Consider the following 17,482-nt stretch of genomic DNA (forward strand, 5'->3'; position numbering starts at 1 on the left):
ATGAAAGTCAAACCACTCCTTAAAGATTTCAGTCTCTTTTAAAATGTTTCGCATTAGAAAATCCTTTCAACTAATTTATGACATTTTTGGCCTGTTTTTCTTCCAGGTAGCTTCATAAGTGTACTCTCTTTGAAATGTGCTCTCTTTGAAGTGTAAAGGAAGTGTCCATTTACTATAATGGGCTATCCCTTAGAGGCAGTGTCAAAAACCCATCCCTGAGTGAGACAACTTCTGAAATAATTAAGACCAGTAGGCCGAGGGGATAGCCCTCAGTTCATTAATCTCAGGTTTTAGAAATGCTAATTAGTCCACTCCTCATGTAGAAAGTGATACTTTTTCCTTTCCCCCTCGCCAAGCATCTCTTTCTGATTCTTGTGCTGCCTTTATCTCTTACATGTCTTTGTTATCTCTTTATTCCTCCAGTGGTTTGCTTTGATGCTAAGATCAACTTCGACGACAATGCCGAATTCCGTCAGAAAGCCGTGTTCGCCATGGACGACATGACTGAGAGTGACCCCACAGAGATGGAGGCAGCCAAGTGGGATCTCAAATATATTGGACTGGACGGGAACATTGCCTGCTTTGGTATGGAGACAAAAGCCTTGTAACTGAACTCATTCCTGCACAGTGACACCAACCATTAAACTAATTCTCCTGTAAGCGAAACCCTTTCTAGCATAAAGCTTTAACGCCTCTCTTTAGTCACTTAAGTGAATAGCTTGGACACGGTTGAAACTTTAGTCAAAGTAAAAGCAGCCTCGGCTCTTCTCCAGTCAACATTACAAGCAGCTTTCTGAGCACTCCAGAAGGAATGCTGCCGTAACCAATGTGTCCTAATTAGCTATAATCCACCCAGAAAGTCTCCAGTGAGCCAGATTGTTAGCATTCTCATTAAAGGCCCCCGCTCTTGTCATAAATCAAAGCTTTTACAGTGTACAGCCGCACTAACAGGTGCTCTCCCTCCTTACCCCATAGCCTCATAAACACATTAGATGCCTGTTAACACTAACCCACCCTCAATACACACACACTAATGCACACACCCCACTTCTGCATCCCCAGCTCCCAGCCTCTCTTAAAGTAACAACAGCTTTTAAGGCCCTGCAGCTTCCTTGAGAGCTCAGTAAGCCACCAAAGTGACAGCTGTTTGAGCAAATTTCCCTTTTATTGAGACCTTGGTCGGCGAGCCTGCCAGGACACAAGTTCAGCTCGGCTAAACCAAATGAGGTAAGACATTTTTTGTGCTCTTGGCTCCCGCACAACTCAGCAGGGAAGCCGGGCTGGCAGTTGGCTAAATGATGACACAGACCACAAAAAGCGTAGCAGAACCTCTTTTAATCAACGCTTTTTCTCTGAAGTCTGGAGACGACTCATAATCAAATTTTCTCTGTGTTGCTCGACTTGAAGCATTGAATGTTACTGATTAGAAGATTTCCAGCCGAATCACTTCTTAAGTGTGACATTTTTTCCAGCTATTTGCTCTTCTGTGGATGGTAATTTAGTGCTGGATTCTTTGGTGCCTTTCATACAGTACATGTCACCTTTCCTTCAGTGACTGAGAATGTTTTTTAATCAACTCGTGGCTGCTGGCATCACACTTTCTTTCAAGGACTTTTGTCTTAGTTTCTGAAAAAGGACTTCAGCCTGAATTTCATAGAGAATATTTCAAGCTTTAGTAGTGTTAGCACATGTACTCACTGGGGGACATTGTTCAACACAGCGTACCTGTTATGGAGATCGTTTTTTCAACGTTTATAAACTTGTATGGGGCAAGGAACCATATATGGTCACTTTGGTAGACTTCCTTGGTGGCCTACCCCAACTCTCTGTGATACAGTAAAACCAGAATGAACCCACAATATGTGAGGTAACACAAGGCTGTAGTAAACCACCCAGCTCCTCTTAATAAAAAGCAAAAAAAAAATACAAAAATGAATTGAATTTAAATGTATTCCAAACAAATGTATTTGAACTACTACTAAAAGATAATTATCAGCATTATCCAAAAAACAACAACTGAGTATAAGTTATAAATCCCTGTCTATAATGCTCTTTAATGAACCCCCCGCCACTAGAGACCACTGTAGCTTCAGTTAATGGCTGAAGCCTTCCTCTCTGACCCTTAAACAATGAGGACGGTGGTGGCTAACGGCTAACGGCTAACCTGTTAGTGTATAGTAGTGTATAGTAGTGTATAGTAGGAGGATTGTGGTATGACAGTTTTTCAAAGTAGTAAATGGAAATAAAGTGGTATGTGGGCTGTTGAGGGTTAAGCTCATGTATGACTAGTCAAGAGGCCAAATATCAAAGCACGATATTAATCTGCAAAGAGGAACGAAGGCTAGCTTTCAATGCTAGCGACGCCCGTTACCAGGCTAACATCACACCCACTCTTCCTTGTGTTCTGTGATCTTTAGACTAGTTTTGACCCTTCTAAATATAGATTTACGTTTAATCTACTAGGTAATTATACTGCTTAGAACATCCCCAACTAATACTAGCTCAGTTACACACAGGCTGTCTCATGTTAGACTGTGGTGCGTTCATGGTCTACCGCAAACTGTAGGATGGATGTGGATCAGTCACTTGGATTGGCGCCGTCAGTCAGATATTTGATCTATTAATTACGTCCATATCGGACCCGATACTGATATCGGATCGGTCTCATGCCTAGAAATAAGATGGACTGACATCTGAGTTTTTGCAGGTGTCTGACACATAAGGCACTCGAAAAGATTTCAAAGGAAGCAGAACAGTCAGTAAGCTAACCACAGCTGCTTTAAGTCAAATTCTAACATTAAATAATCAGGAACAGTTCAACTGAAAATTACATCAGATGCCCAGCCTTGGGAAAATAAAAAACAGTAAAAAAAAACACTCTGGAATCCAAGCTCACCATCATGAGCAAACAGAGGAATGGTTGCTTAAGACCACAAAACGTCCTCAAAAGTCCCATTTCTTTTAATGGGAAATGAAGATTTAAAGAAGAGCTTGGTTGTATTTAAGAAACATAAGAGACGGCAGCAGTTTGTGACCAAAACGTGCACACCAGGGTCTCATTATGATGAGGGATGGGGATTGTTCATTTTTACTGAAACTGATACTGTTATCGGTACTCCTTATTGATCCGAGTCCTTATCGATACCACTAATGATACTTTTCTATAGATTGGGGTCAAAACAAAATGAGGATAAATACTTACAATAGACGTGGTAACAACTGAGTTGTGTTTGAGCTAAAATGTCAGTATTCAGTCTGTAACATATATTCTATATCCCTCAAATACAAACAATTTCCTCATATTCAAAGCTGCATTTATTGATGTTTCCTGTCAAAACTAAATTTTCCTATCTTCTATGGGACACTTGAACATATCATACCATTTAAGATACAGTCGTCTAATTTACTGAGGTTACCTAAATGCACCATATTTTCAGTCTTTCAGGTTGAAAAGTTTGCTAATAAACTTAAATTCTGTTGATTCTGGCACTGATCTCTACACTGGGTTAATATTTTTAACAAACAGGACTTGTAAAGTTTGAAAGCACTGTTTAGTATTTATCTGAAATGAAGAAATGAAGACTAAAACTGTCAGGCTCTCCTAGCTCACAGTCTCATCCTTCTGCAGGGGGGTGTGTCCCTCAGTCACAACACAGGGAAGGTTGCAGTCATCACGGGGGGGAATTACACATGAATTTAAGCTATTTGTTGTTTTAGCAAGTGCTTCTCCTTATTATCACTTTAATAAAGTCGAAGAATAGCAGATCAGTGCTAGTCTCGATCAGTCTTGATGCAAAATCCTGAGTCCAGCCAGTCCAAGACTGAGACTAGACTGAGTAAAAATGCTCTCAAGTCAAAAACAAGACCAAGACCTTCAAAATGTGTTCTTGAGACCAAGACCTGTCTTGAGTACTACAAGACTACTTGTAACCCCTTTTGACCACTTTTCTGCAAGGTTTTTTTTTTTTTGCCAGTTTTAACCAATTTTTGCCACCATTAACTGCTTTATATATCCATTTTTACCAGTTGTAACTCCATTTCACCACTCTTTTCCGCCTGTTTTGACCACTTTAAACCTATTTTTCCACTTTACACCTATGTTTACCTCCTCTTACCTGTTTTTGCTTCTTCTTACCCATTTTCACAATCTCATTAATCCCTCTGACCTCCTTTTCTTGCCTGTTTTTCTTACTTTTAACCCATTTTACAACCTTTCCACATATCGTTGCCTCTGTTAACCCATTTTTGCCACTATAAACACCCTTTCTTTACTTTTTACTTCCATTTGTGTTAATTTTAACTATATTTCACAATTTGTATGCACATTTTTGCCACTTTAAATGAATTTTTTGCCACTTTCTGCTTTGTTTGCCTCTGTTAACCCGTTCATGCCACTTCCAACCCATAACATCAGCATTACTTACAGTCTCACTGTGACATACATACTTTCTTCCATCAAAAGTAGAAATGAAGTCAATGCATCTGAGGAAGGGTTATCCCGGCATCCCAGATGGCCTTCCTCTGTCTCTCTGTCTCTCTTACTTGCTGTGTAGCGTTTCCCAGTAAAGCATGTGTTTGGCCCTTCCGGCTTTTTTCTCCTTGGATCGATAAACAAGTTAAAAGCCAAAAAAGACCGCCAAATATTCTCCGGCAGCCTCCGGTGTACCTGGGCAGCCAGCCTGTGAGAAGTGTTCATGCAGGAAACACTGCTAAGGAAAGGCAGCTTCCATTAATCAAATTTTGCAAATTATTTGGAAACAAATTTGGGGTTTATTTGGATAAAATATCCAGTGCTTGATGATCAAAACTTTCAAATAGGATTGGGATACCTTTTTTTTTTTTTTTATTATTAATCTATGGCAATGATCAAACAACCATCCTACCAGACATTTGATTCTTTATAAAACATAGGGAGGCACTGAACTCATTTTACAAATAAAGAGGACATAGTTAATAAAATTAAATTAGTACACATTTCACAAAAAGAGAAGAAGAGAAGGACGGGATGATTTTGATGCAAAACCCTTACATTCCAGATCAAAGCAGAGCGATGCAATCATGCTTTATTACACAACCAAAAAATGCCTAAACTTTCATGTATGGATGAAGACAAAATAGTTAGCCCCCCCATGAATATTTCATTTTTATAAGCATTCCCCAAGTGCTGTTATCATGGCTTTTCCAAACATCCTACTTTTATTTGGATGCCTTTGCACACACACAAAAAAAAAAATTCACAAAAACACAAAACTCCTAGGGTCAAAATGATTAGCCCCCCCGATCTAATAGTTAGTTGTGTCCCCTGTTTTTCTGGATAACAGCCTGCAGCCGTTTGCTGTAGTTTTCATTAAGTCTCAGACACATCTCCTGAGGAATCCCAGCCCATTCTTCTGAAGCCCAACTCCTCCAGATTTGATCGTCCTCTGGCATGGGCCTCGTCTTCAGTTCCCCACTCAGATTTTTAATGGGATTCAAGTCAAGGCTTTGTGCAGGCCAGTCAATAACACTCACGTTGGTCTTCTAGGGGTAGTTCTTCACCAGGAACCAACTAAAATTAATAAATTGTTGAAAAATAATGAACTGACTCAGTTCTTATTTTTTACAGTGAATGGAGCTGGTTTGGCCATGGCCACATGTGACATCATTGACCTGCATGGAGGAAAGCCAGCTAACTTCCTGGACCTGGGGGGTGGAGTCAAAGAGAGGCAGGTGTACGAGGCCTTCAAGCTGCTCACTGCTGACCCAAAGGTAGGAGAAAAATGTTTTTTCTACAACCCCTGATTATTAAAACTGAGTAAATCAATCTAAATTGGCATTATATCTCTGAGCATTCCCTCAAAGAAAACCACCTGTTGGTTCGTCTTGATCTTGCAGGCATGTTTCTTGTCATAACACTTTCATAAAGCTCTGTCTCTTTAGTTAGCACCGTGTCACTAAGACAACAGTGCTCATTAGACAAAAGACCTTGGCATTACTCCATGTCTCACTGAGAGACAGTCTGGGAGGCTGTGTGATTATAAGCCATCATTTTCAACTGCACAAGTATAAGTCCTTTGTCGGCTCTCTGCTTTATGATCTTTAATGACTTGTTTTCACATCCACATATGTGATGACAAGGACTCATATGCAGGTTGTATACACAAAAAGATGCACAAATCCAAATGTAATCAAAGCGTGCTTTCTTGACATCTCGCATCTCTGGATGAGTGGCAGCTGGGGGTGTTTTACAAGTGATTTAGCTCTTTGTTCAAAAAGCTAATAAGTCTAAACTAAACAACATGAGCCTTGTAAAGATATCCCATTGCTGATTATGTGTTGACAGTCATCACACAGCTAACTCCCCCGCCGCTGTCACTCCCACATCCCTGGACTGATCTCTGGTTGTCTCCATGTTAGCATCTTTGTCAGAGCTTAGTTGTGATGAATACAGAGCAGCATTTGATACAGTACCAGTTATTTTTTCATTATGAATCTTTTATTAATTTGAGTCAGCAGGAAATCTTTTAAGTTGTGCTTCATACTGACTTGTTGAAAAGCTGTACTGTGTTCAAATTGTGAAGCAAGCCAACCTAGTCCTTTTCTCGTGGTCTGCAAAGTCTAAAACATAAAATCTGACAGAAACAATGTGTCATCATAATAAAATCTAATAATACCTGGCCCTGAGCACCTATCCCCATCAATGTCCAGAGCTGTTCTTGTGTCAAAACACCCCATGAAAGACGGAGGAAGATTGAGCTCACTTATATTTAAAGAGAAACTCCAAAACCGACCCTCATGAGAAAGGCTGTTAAAAGCTGGTTTATGCAGGGTCAAAAACATCCTCTTTTACTCTATACATGTTACACGTACAGTGCTTAACAAATTTATTAGACCACCTGTCATATTTGTCTCAAAGACCATCCAGCATCATGAAGTGCTTTAATGCGGACTCTTTCATTTTCAGTGAGCAGTCCACGTTTTACCATTTTGAACAGAAATGAGGAATTTCAAACTGAATCCACCCAAATTTGAGCCAGCTCACTGGGCTTCTCTGAGAAGTCAGAAATGAATTAAGCACTCAAACATCAAACATTCAACCACTAAAACAAATTTTGCTGTCCAGGAATGCAAGTAAATGACTATAATTTGACGTATTAATCAAGACCTATTCATGTGCTTTACTATTTTTTCAGGTTTTTTTGTAAATCAGTACATTTGAAAATTCATGGATCACAATAATAATTATATTTTAGCATTAAAAATATCATTTGGGTTAAAGAGCTTCTACATATTGGTGTATTAACCATTGCAGAAAATAAAAAAATGATTTTAGTAATTACCAATGCTGTTTATTTAGGGCAGCTGTGGCATAAACCTTACTTTGGTTAGGGTTAGGGTTGTCTAATAAATTTGTTAAGCACTGTACATATACATGCACATATATTGGCCAAAGCATTGGCAGAGGCATTTAATTAAGGTCACAGCAAACTGTGTTTTAGGTTGGAAACGGTCTCCTCATATGTTTGCAGGTGTATTATGTGTACTCTGCTGTAAGATTAATGGCTGTCGACAGCAAAACAACTTGTCAAATCCTCTTGCCGACACCTGACAATATCTGTGCACATTTCCTTGTCCGTGTTTCTCTGAGCCCAGTGAAGCACCAACCATTCCCCCATCATATATGTTAGCTGATTCAGTGTTCTTTTCATCACTGAGGTTTTGTTTTCATGCAGTTACTGCAATGTGATCGACTTTTTCCAAAAATGTATTAGCTGCAACTCCAACATAGTATGCTCGGTTTGAGTTGCAGGAGCTTTCTGTAGGAAATGTGGTGATGGGACCAGGAACTGGCATAAACGCCGCACTCGAGTTGAGCGTTGGGGCGAAGTACTGCAGAGTGATGCGATCACACCAGCACGCAAGTTTGCACACAACAGCATATGCCAATATGGTGCAGCTATGGCATAGTATCAAAGCAGAGGCATAAAGCAGGCTTCAGACATCTACATTTCTGGGTGGTGCCAAATCACTAAACAAGATCTTTGCATTACAGATGACTGACATAATAACTACATAAAGGCTAGCATATAAGACTTGTCCCCAATTTACATTTCCATTTTTCTAACATTACTTGAATAATGCAAGTTCACCTACAGTTAAAGTTGGTGCAATAAATGTACTTGAAATACATATTATTGTAATCTTTGGGCTGCATTCTGTACACTAGTGTAACTATTACACTAATGCTAGATCTGCACCATCATGATCTCAAGAACTGCCACAACAGTTAGCCACTGAACACAACCTGACAGGATTGGATATTTGCTCACATTCACAGTGCAAGCAACCATTGCTGATGGTAACAGCGTTACTTCCTCATTGGTCATAATAGTGATATACTGTTACATACAGAGACACCGTGAAGCTATGGTTTGATTTAGAAGATTCCTCTGTTAATGACAAGAAATGACCAGTGGCGAGGCAGTCTGGCTGTGTGTCTCTGATGGCCACTCTCACAGACTGTTCATTTGAGACACTGTATATCTCAGAAAGGCAATACTCGCTTAAACTTTCTAAATAAATCAGATTAAACTTCCATTTAAGGTTAGTGTGAAAGTAAGGGTTAGGATACCAGAAGTTAGAAACCTTATTAGCACAACCTGATTACAAAATATTTGATTAAGCTGAGTAGGAAAAAAAGCTTGTCTACAATGAAAACATTCTAACATAGCAAATGTAGCTTACATGGCTCAGTTGGTTGCATAAACTATGTAGACAGCGCAGCTACGTAGCTAACATAGCACAGTTGCTTACATAGCTAAAGCTCATCTCACAATGCAGCTAAAATAAGCTATGCATCTGCATTAGCTACGTAGCTAAGTTAGCTTTACCTATGTTCGACTTAGCTGCAGATTACAGTCATGTAACTAAGGTAGCTAAATTTAAGCTCACAAAAGAGCTACAAAAGATACGCATCTGAATTATCTACGTAGCTGAGTTAGCTTTAGCTATGTTTTCTAAAGCTCACATTCCTGAAGCTAACTTAGCTAAAGGTAACTGAGCTAATTTGCTAACATAGCTAAAGCTAAGCTAGCAGAGCTTAGCTTTTTAGTGTCTAAAAAAATCAGTCACTTCCTTCAAATCACCTTTGAAAACTAATTTTTATAGACTTGGTTTAATGTCCTCACCTTATTTGGTTCTTATTTAGTTTTTATCTTCTCTGATTCTTTAACTTTTGTTTTAATTATTTTGCATATTTCAATTCCTCTTAATCTTTCAAGCCTTGTTTACTTCATCTCTTTAACGCTTGTGTCCCTTGTATTGGTTTCCTTCCTTCTTCTTTGGTGTTAAATTTGTTCATATTAACACTGTTATATTTATAGAGCCTCATTTTACATGGATTTTTACCCCTTAATTGATATTTTACTGTTTTTACTGACTCTTGTTGTTTTTCTTTTAAAATATTTGACTGCTTTTACCTTCTTTATTTATTTTATTTTATTTTTTTAACTCTCCTGTTGTGTTTACCTCTCTGTTTCTCTTTTTCCTCTCACGTTTTGGTCCTCTAGGTCTCAACCTGTGTAGCTGGGTTCCTGTGTTGCCTTGGTTCTTATAATAGGATAGGAACCAGGGCTTCATCTAAAGTACTGAGACCACTTGTATATCAGATTTTACAATAATTAAAACACATAAATAAAATGAAGGGTAAATGGTAACATAGGTAACCACATTGATCCACAGTCTGCCTCTAAAATTTTATGTTTAATAACAGCTCTAAAGAGCTCTTTTTCATCTCAATCAACTCATTTGTACATGTTTCATACAGCTGCGAGTGTTGAGCTCCTGGAAATAGATGTATTTTTAAAAGTACTGCCTCATTTTTATTTCACAGCAGTGAATAGACCAGTGTTGCACACCTTTTACAGATGAATGTAAAAACCTACCCGCCAAAACACCTCAGCAGGTGATGCATTGCCTCACTCCGATTTCTGCTGTTTGTAGATTCTGCTTGGTCTCACATGAATTAAATCCACTGGTCTGTACAGGAAAATGAAAATGAATACAGAGGATGGAAAGAAAGCAATGAGATCAATCGGAGAAAGAATAACTACAAAGACCTGTCACCTTCTCCCCGTATGGGGCCGTCATCGGTTCTTATTGAACCCTTTTAAAACGAGGTAGAGTACTACCGAGGCAAAAATACGGTTTTACAGTCTGCATTCATTTCTTTCCCTTTTCTAAAAAAACCCTCCCGCGTGGACAAGAAGATCCTCCTCCACCCTCCTCCTGTTCCTCCTTCTCTTTCTGTTCTTGGGCTGATTCCCCAGATCCAGATGGGGGAGTAAGCCTGCTGTCTGTCCCTCCTGCTGCTGTGTATGGAAATAGAGACAGGGAGCTCCTCCCTAACAGAGGAAAAAGTAGAATAGGGTTGACATTAAACTGGGTTGGAAGCACCATTAGCATTTCAACCAGGGGAGCTGAGAAACCTGCTCTGATCTTTGGAGGGAATGTTAATCATTTCACAATAAGAGCGAGGAAGTCAGTGTCTCATTTGCATTTAGTTTCTCACAAATTACCGTTGCAGACTCAAAAAACTGAAGTTTAAATAAGACCCTATGCAATGACAAGGCAAATATTATTGATTCCATACGTCAAAAAGATATAAAGAGAGTGTTGCTCTATGTTTTTGTCAAGGCAATCAATGCTCATGCCTCCAAATATGCAGCTCTTTGTTGACATTTCTTCACTGTTTGAAGTCCCACATGGGCTGTTTCACCTCATTTCACATCATTTTTGTTTTACCTCTTCATTTATTTCAACATTTTCCAGCTAATAGTTTGGACAGCATATGCTATGAGGGATGCTTATTTCCACTGGCACTGCATAAAATGACTTTGATAGCGCCTGTAGGGAAGGCCATCAATGTTCTCCTGCATACATGAATATTTGCTTTTTATTAGAGAGCACTAGGACTATTACCATTGTTTATATACTGTGGGAAAGACAGAAGTGCATTCAGCATCCATGCGCGCAGCAGTAGGGAGAAAGCCTGCTATAATGATGTCATACATTTCCACAAAAACAGGTATGTGGGGCCTGTTTTTTTCCATTCTGTCCTTTCTTCCAGCCTCGCTTTTACACTTTTGTCTCCCTCTCTCCCGTCTTTCTTGCTCTCTCCCTCCTCCTGGTCTCAGCTTTGATGTTTCAGGCTCATTGTGCAGAGAGGAGTGGAAGTGATGTGAGTGTACTGCCGTCTCTGAATAGCAGAGACAGCGTCTGAGATGACAAAGCCTCCTTTTTTCTTGTTTGCTCTCTTCTCCCATATCTACCCTTACAGCATTCATTACCTAAAACATTATTATCCTGTAAAAGAACAGAGAAGAAAAAGCTAGTGAAATTGGGATATTGTATGTGAGGTACAAATAACACAGAAAAAAAGTCAAATGAAATAATTGGGACCAAAAAAGAGAACCAGGAAGCAGAGTGTAGCCCAGAGTGTGTTAAACATATGAGATGTTATGTAGCTCAGCTGGGTGTACTAGACCATTCAACTCTGTTTGAATTTTGGCCCCCGGCTCTTTAAGCGGGGACAAATTTATATTTCATGCTAAAATAAATAGCCCCACTTTTTTCATATGCACATAAAGAACAGTTTGACAGAGTGGCTAAATTTATTGAGCTTTCCCCCACTTCACCTGTAGGCACAAAGCAGACAGAGGCAGCAAATACCAACAGCTAAATATCCTGGTTATTGCCTTGTGCCTGTGCTGTAAAGAAAGTGGCAGATGGATGTTTTGACCAACTCAGCAGCCATTTTGTTCTCAGTGCTTCAGGCGCTTTTCTGTTATTTCTATGAGATAAAATGAATGATGACATTTCTTTAAAAAACACCCTTATAGGGCTGGTCTGTATAGGGGCTAAACCCGTATTATTCTTTTTATCTTTAGTAGCATAACTTTAGTATCAGAATCAGAATTAGAATCAGCTTTATTGGCCTAGTACACTTTGAAGGATGCAACAAGGAATGTGACTGCAGACTCCAGCAATCTGGAATTAAACACTGAATACAAAAAATAGATAAACTGAAAAAAAAGGGATCAAAATTAAGATTTGAATATATACAAGCTGTCATATGTATTATATCTGGCATAAACAAGTCTGTGTGCACTAATAGTATGGTTGCAAGATGTGTAAACAGTGGGACTGAGCAATTAATTGCAAATTAGATTAAATTGCAATACGGCCTGCTGCGGTTTTCAAATCATAGAAGTTGCAATATCTCTTTAACTTGGAATGTGTCAAAATACCAGTTTAATAAATCAATTTTTGGCAGCGACAGAGATTTTATGCACATTATGCAAACATTTAAGGGTCCATTTTTTTTCTTTATAATGGTATTTATGTTTTTCACTTAATCAAAATGAGTGGCATAGAAATGATAATGCCCTTAAACAAAGCAAATGACATCACATTTGCAATACGAGCAAAAATAGGTAGCTCATTCTGTCTAAAACTAATAAAGCCCAGCGTTACTTCATGAAAGTCATACCCCGGCTGTGATTAGCTGGTAGCCAGCCTCAACTCTCCCACCCCATCTGCCTCCTTTATAGCTTAAAGCACGTTGCACCCCCGTATTTAGATTCATACTACTATGGATTCATTGCTTCTGAAACAATTTCATTGTTTTCGATACACATGGTCTTATTTATGGAGTTATTTATTGCTTAAAGTTTGTGGAATTTGTGGAAGATTAACCCAAGAATAATCGCATATTAAATTGCAATATTGTGGCAAAAAAAATCGCAATTAGATTTTTGCAAATGGTTTAGCCCTAGTAGACATCATGGACATGCAAGGATGAGGGCATATTCACATGAGGTGAAAATATTTCAATATAGTTGAATAGTGCAAACGTGCATATTAGGTGAGGCCTTTTACCAAAGAGAGCAGTTTTATTGCACTTGAATCACGGTGAACAGAATAATTACTTGCAGCATTTGTGTACAGTGAAAAGATTAGATTTGTTTAAAGTCTGGTAAGTAGTTTAATTGTGCAAATATGCATAGGAAGTGAGGTATTTTACCACAGAGAGACCTTTACAGTATTTGAGTTATGGTGAAAAGCTGACTTGCAGAATTGAGTACAGTAAATGGACTAACTTAAATGCGTTACTATTACGGTAAGTAGATTAATTATTGCAACTTTACATAAGAACTGTGATTTTATTGTCTTTTATTAGATACGCCCTGAGCTATTAAAGGCGTTTGCCTGAATACATTTATTACTTGCAGTATTTGAATACGGTAAATATATTAAATAGATTTGGAATTGGTATGGTAAGTAGATTGATAAGTGCAAATATATATGCATATTAAGTGAGTTAATTTACCACAGAGAGCCCTTCACAGTATTTAAGTTACAGTGAATAGATTAATCACTTGCAGCATTTGAGTACGGTAAACAGATTAACTTAGTCATAGTACAGTGAGTAGATTAATTAGTGCAAATATGAATAAGAAGTGATGGATTTTACCACAGTGATTTGAGTTACAGTTAATAGACTAATGAGTGTAAATGTGCATATGAGGTGAGACTTTTACCACAGTGAGTTTTCTTACAGTATTTAAGACACAGTAAAGCGGTAAAAGACAGTTCATGGAATTCACATAAAGTAAGGCAACAGATAATGTGATACTTTAAAAAAAGTAAGACAATAACTTGCTAAAATTTAATCTAGTGCTTGACAAACATGCAAGGTAAAGCACATTTTTCCTGAGTTTTGAGTGGCATTATTAATGGTGAAGTTCGTCCAGATTTAGCTCACTTGCATGTCCTTGTGTTACCATGTGCAGGCACAAGGTCAGATCATGGCCCAATCAGCTGCTCCCAGCCGCTCACATGGATTTCTGGTATGTTTGAAACTTAGGTCTAACTTTTTTTCCTGACCGCACCTGTGCAAACTGGCAGATAGCAGCTGAAAGCACTGTGCCAGCAGCAGGCATAACTGTTTGATGTGTCTCACCCCTCCTGGCATGAAAGATAAGAAGAGTTATGTTTGTTGGTAGAGGAAAGTGCATGTATGTGTGAGAGAAAGAGCATTTCTGATGGTGACTATTAGGAGTGTGAATCTGTCTTTATCTCAAGAGTTGATTCGATACAATTCTATTCAGAATAGATGTTCAATTCAAAATGATTCCCTATCTTTTATATATTTAAAAGAGGTGCCTTTGTCAGGATCTACTCCAGTCTGCTGTGAATTAAAAAGTTGTAAATCATCATTAAAAAACACAACAAAATGAGTTAGACAATGCAAATGCACAGAGGAAAGCATAAAAAAGACAATTATTTATGCTTAATTTGCATTTTTACTACAAGTACAATCTGTAGGCTTAAGCCAGCTTATTAAATATTTATCAGAAACTTGCCAGTGAAAAACTGACATTCTCATTAACCTCAAGGCTACACACTTGATGACACTGTAGTAGTGCAGGTCTTAAAAATATAACTGATCTTTGTTTTATTGTCCATTCAGTTTTGGCTGACAAATCCCAAAAGTCATGGTCGGCACTTATCAGCTGTTCCAACTGCACATGGTGGTGTATAATATGAGACTCAGTCCTGAAGTACTACACTTTAATTACGTGGCAGAGTGAATACATCACATCATCTTCTTACGCAGGGGAATTGTAGCATCCACACTGCTTAACACTTTTCTTCAGTGAAAACGGAACCAGCTGCATGTCCTACTGTTTTATAGGCATTACAGGCAGTGTGTCAGTATGTTAGGACAGCCATATATACGTAACAAAGGCTAAGAGCTAGCACTGCTTACATTAGCTGCCTCCCATTTTGAATGTGAAGAGGTTTTTAAAAATTATTTTATTACATTTCTTTTAAGATTAAAAAAACTTTAGTTAACCTAAACTAAGCAAAACTAGGCTTTCACAAAATAGCAAAACTAACTTAAACTTCATAATGTGCTTATTTAACAGACTAAAATAGTACATAAATTGTAAACAAAATCTTAAACAGCAGCAGGCTGACTGCAGCCTGGGGAGTGTCAAATGGCTTGATTTGATTGAAAAATTCACACAGTGTTAATTTTAGGTTTGAGTTATATTTAATCATCAAATTTGAATAAATAAAAAAACGGAATGAAGAGGTGATTTTAATTTTAAATTGTATGGTGTTTACATTTTCTGGCTGTTTTGGATCTCATTCCTGCCAACTATCCGACATTACTGAATAAAAATAACACTAAAACCAATGAAAAAAGCTTTTGTAAAATACTTTTGTAAATTAAAAACTTAACCAGAGAAACAAGCCAAAGGAAAAATCCAAAACTACCATATCCTTGGCCTAACCGGACACGCCAGATAAGTATATTTCTCATTCATCTGGAAAACCTCCCATACAAAGTGTTTGGGAAGGGCAGGACTTTTCAGAAAATTCTCTAAAGGTGATTAGATGCATCACTGGCCAGTCAGAGCAACTGGCAAAATGGAGTAGTAGACATGTGCAGGTAAATACGTAACGGCAGGCAGGTGTTGTTGCATTTGGTGGATCAAACTCATGCCAAGGCTGGCACTAGAAAGGGCAAACATATTTTCCATTGTGTTTCTTTGCTCCTATTTCAATAAAGAAATGCTGTTCAAATCTGATTTCAAAAAATTGTTATAGCTACATCCAAGCTTATACCTTCATAGGCAATAGTCACTGCTACTGGTGTGAAATATGACTAATCCACACCCATAAGTACTGCTCATACCAAAGCATGTCTGGAGGAGAGTGGAACCATCCTTTCACAATGAAAACCTCTGTGCATTCTTTTGACTTCCATGTTCTTGCTGTCATAAAGGAATGTGACCAAGTTCAGCTGAAACTGCCGCTGTGGCTACATCCAGACTAGTATCTCCACCATTAGCCATTGTACAAATTGGCTCCCAGTTCAACTGCACCCCACCTGTAACCATCCCAAATTAAGCAGGTCAGTAAAAAGAGCGGAAACATCATTTCTGTCATGACACTTTCAGTGCTGTTCTTTGCTCTTTTTTTAATGAAGAAATGTATTCCAGTTCTGCTAAAACCATGTCTATACTATAGCTACACTGGCAGCAGCCATTACTACCAGCTTTCAGCAAAACTAAACCTCAACTACACACAGTTTTATCGACTGGAGCTTTACAAGATGGGTTCACCTGATGACAGATACGGAATCTGGCCAATCCATCTGTTTTGCAAGATTAACCTTGGTCACCACAGATCTCAACATTTACCGCCTCCTTTTTCTGACACTTTTACCTTCACTCACAGCAGCTGAAATTTACAGGTCCAGGCAGGCTCCACCAATCAGCAATGTCACTTGGTAATGTATTGTGATCGTGAATAAATCATGTCTCTCTCAAAACAAGGCCAATAACACACCAGCTAGTTCCCTTTACATGGCCATATGTCATCGTTCTCACATTAAAACCGCCTTTAATTGGAAAAAGCCATTAAAGTCACTAGAAGCAGAATGCAGAAGTGTCGTGGGTAAAGGCATTCTCAACCAATCAAGAGACGTCGCTATGACACTCTAGGATTCTGGGTAATACACCATGTTTTCTTAAAATTAGGTCAGTAACAGTAACAGTAAATGGTCATGGCATTATGACTATTACTCAAATCTGAAAAGCAGCAGAGACTGAGCGATGTTGTGGTTGATGAGGGACCGTAGGAAGGGGGTAGTGGGTGCATCCTATCCCTCCTCCCTCCCAGCACTGTCCATGATGTTCAAAAGCCCTTTAATGAAATTCATGGTCGATGCACTTCAGCTGAAACTCTTTACAGTTACTCTTAAGTTACTCTTATTGTACATTAAAAAGGAGAAATCAAAAACTGCTGTTGAGGGCTACTAAAGAAGGAGTAAGTCTGAAAAGGCAAGCAGAAAAATTTGAGGCATGTTTCCACTTTCCTGAAGATATTTTCTCATTTAGATACAATCACAAACGCTCTGATTGAGCCCCATCCTCCTCTTGTGTGTTTCACATATAAAACAGCTTGTTTAAACTTGCATACATAACCTTTAGGCCTGTTGACTGCTGCTCCGGTTGTTCTGCGCTTCTGCATTGTTTCAGGCAACAGCATACAAGGTGGGGTTAAAGAGGCACAGATTGGCACATTAGCATTAGTTCAGCTTGGTAACTCGCCTCCTGGGCAGCTAGGGAGGTGTGTTGATAAGCATGTGTAAACCGCATTGCATTATCACACTGTTGTTTATGTAACATCTTTTGTGGCTCCCACTGGCATGTGTGAGATCTTAATTTTGAATTCCAAGGCTCACCTTTAATTGAGAGTTCATATTTTATTTTGTTTTTCAATTCATTTTCACCTTTCATGATTGTGTGAGATTGTTGTGCATGTTCTTTCTCAGCCCCTGAGCAAAACTACATACTGTTCTCCTTCTTTCCAGCTCAGTGACACTGCTTTAGCTCACCTGCAGTCCCTCTTTAACCACTTTCCT

At 38.7% G+C, this 17,482-nt stretch overlaps 1 protein-coding gene across 1 annotated transcript in view; it reads left to right on the forward strand.

The window, feature by feature from the left end:
- The window catches only part of suclg2 (succinate-CoA ligase GDP-forming subunit beta), a 187,743-nt gene that overhangs the window by 95,263 nt on the left and 74,998 nt on the right, over positions 1–17,482 (forward strand). Inside the window, exons 8-9 of the mRNA XM_041816576.1 lie at positions 424–585; positions 5,606–5,748. Coding sequence (XP_041672510.1) covers positions 424–585; positions 5,606–5,748 — 305 coding nt within the window. The remainder of the gene's footprint in view (positions 1–423; positions 586–5,605; positions 5,749–17,482) is intronic.

Source organism: Cheilinus undulatus, linkage group 3, assembly GCF_018320785.1.
Source record: "Cheilinus undulatus linkage group 3, ASM1832078v1, whole genome shotgun sequence".
Classification (NCBI taxonomy): Eukaryota; Metazoa; Chordata; class Actinopteri; order Labriformes; family Labridae; genus Cheilinus; species Cheilinus undulatus.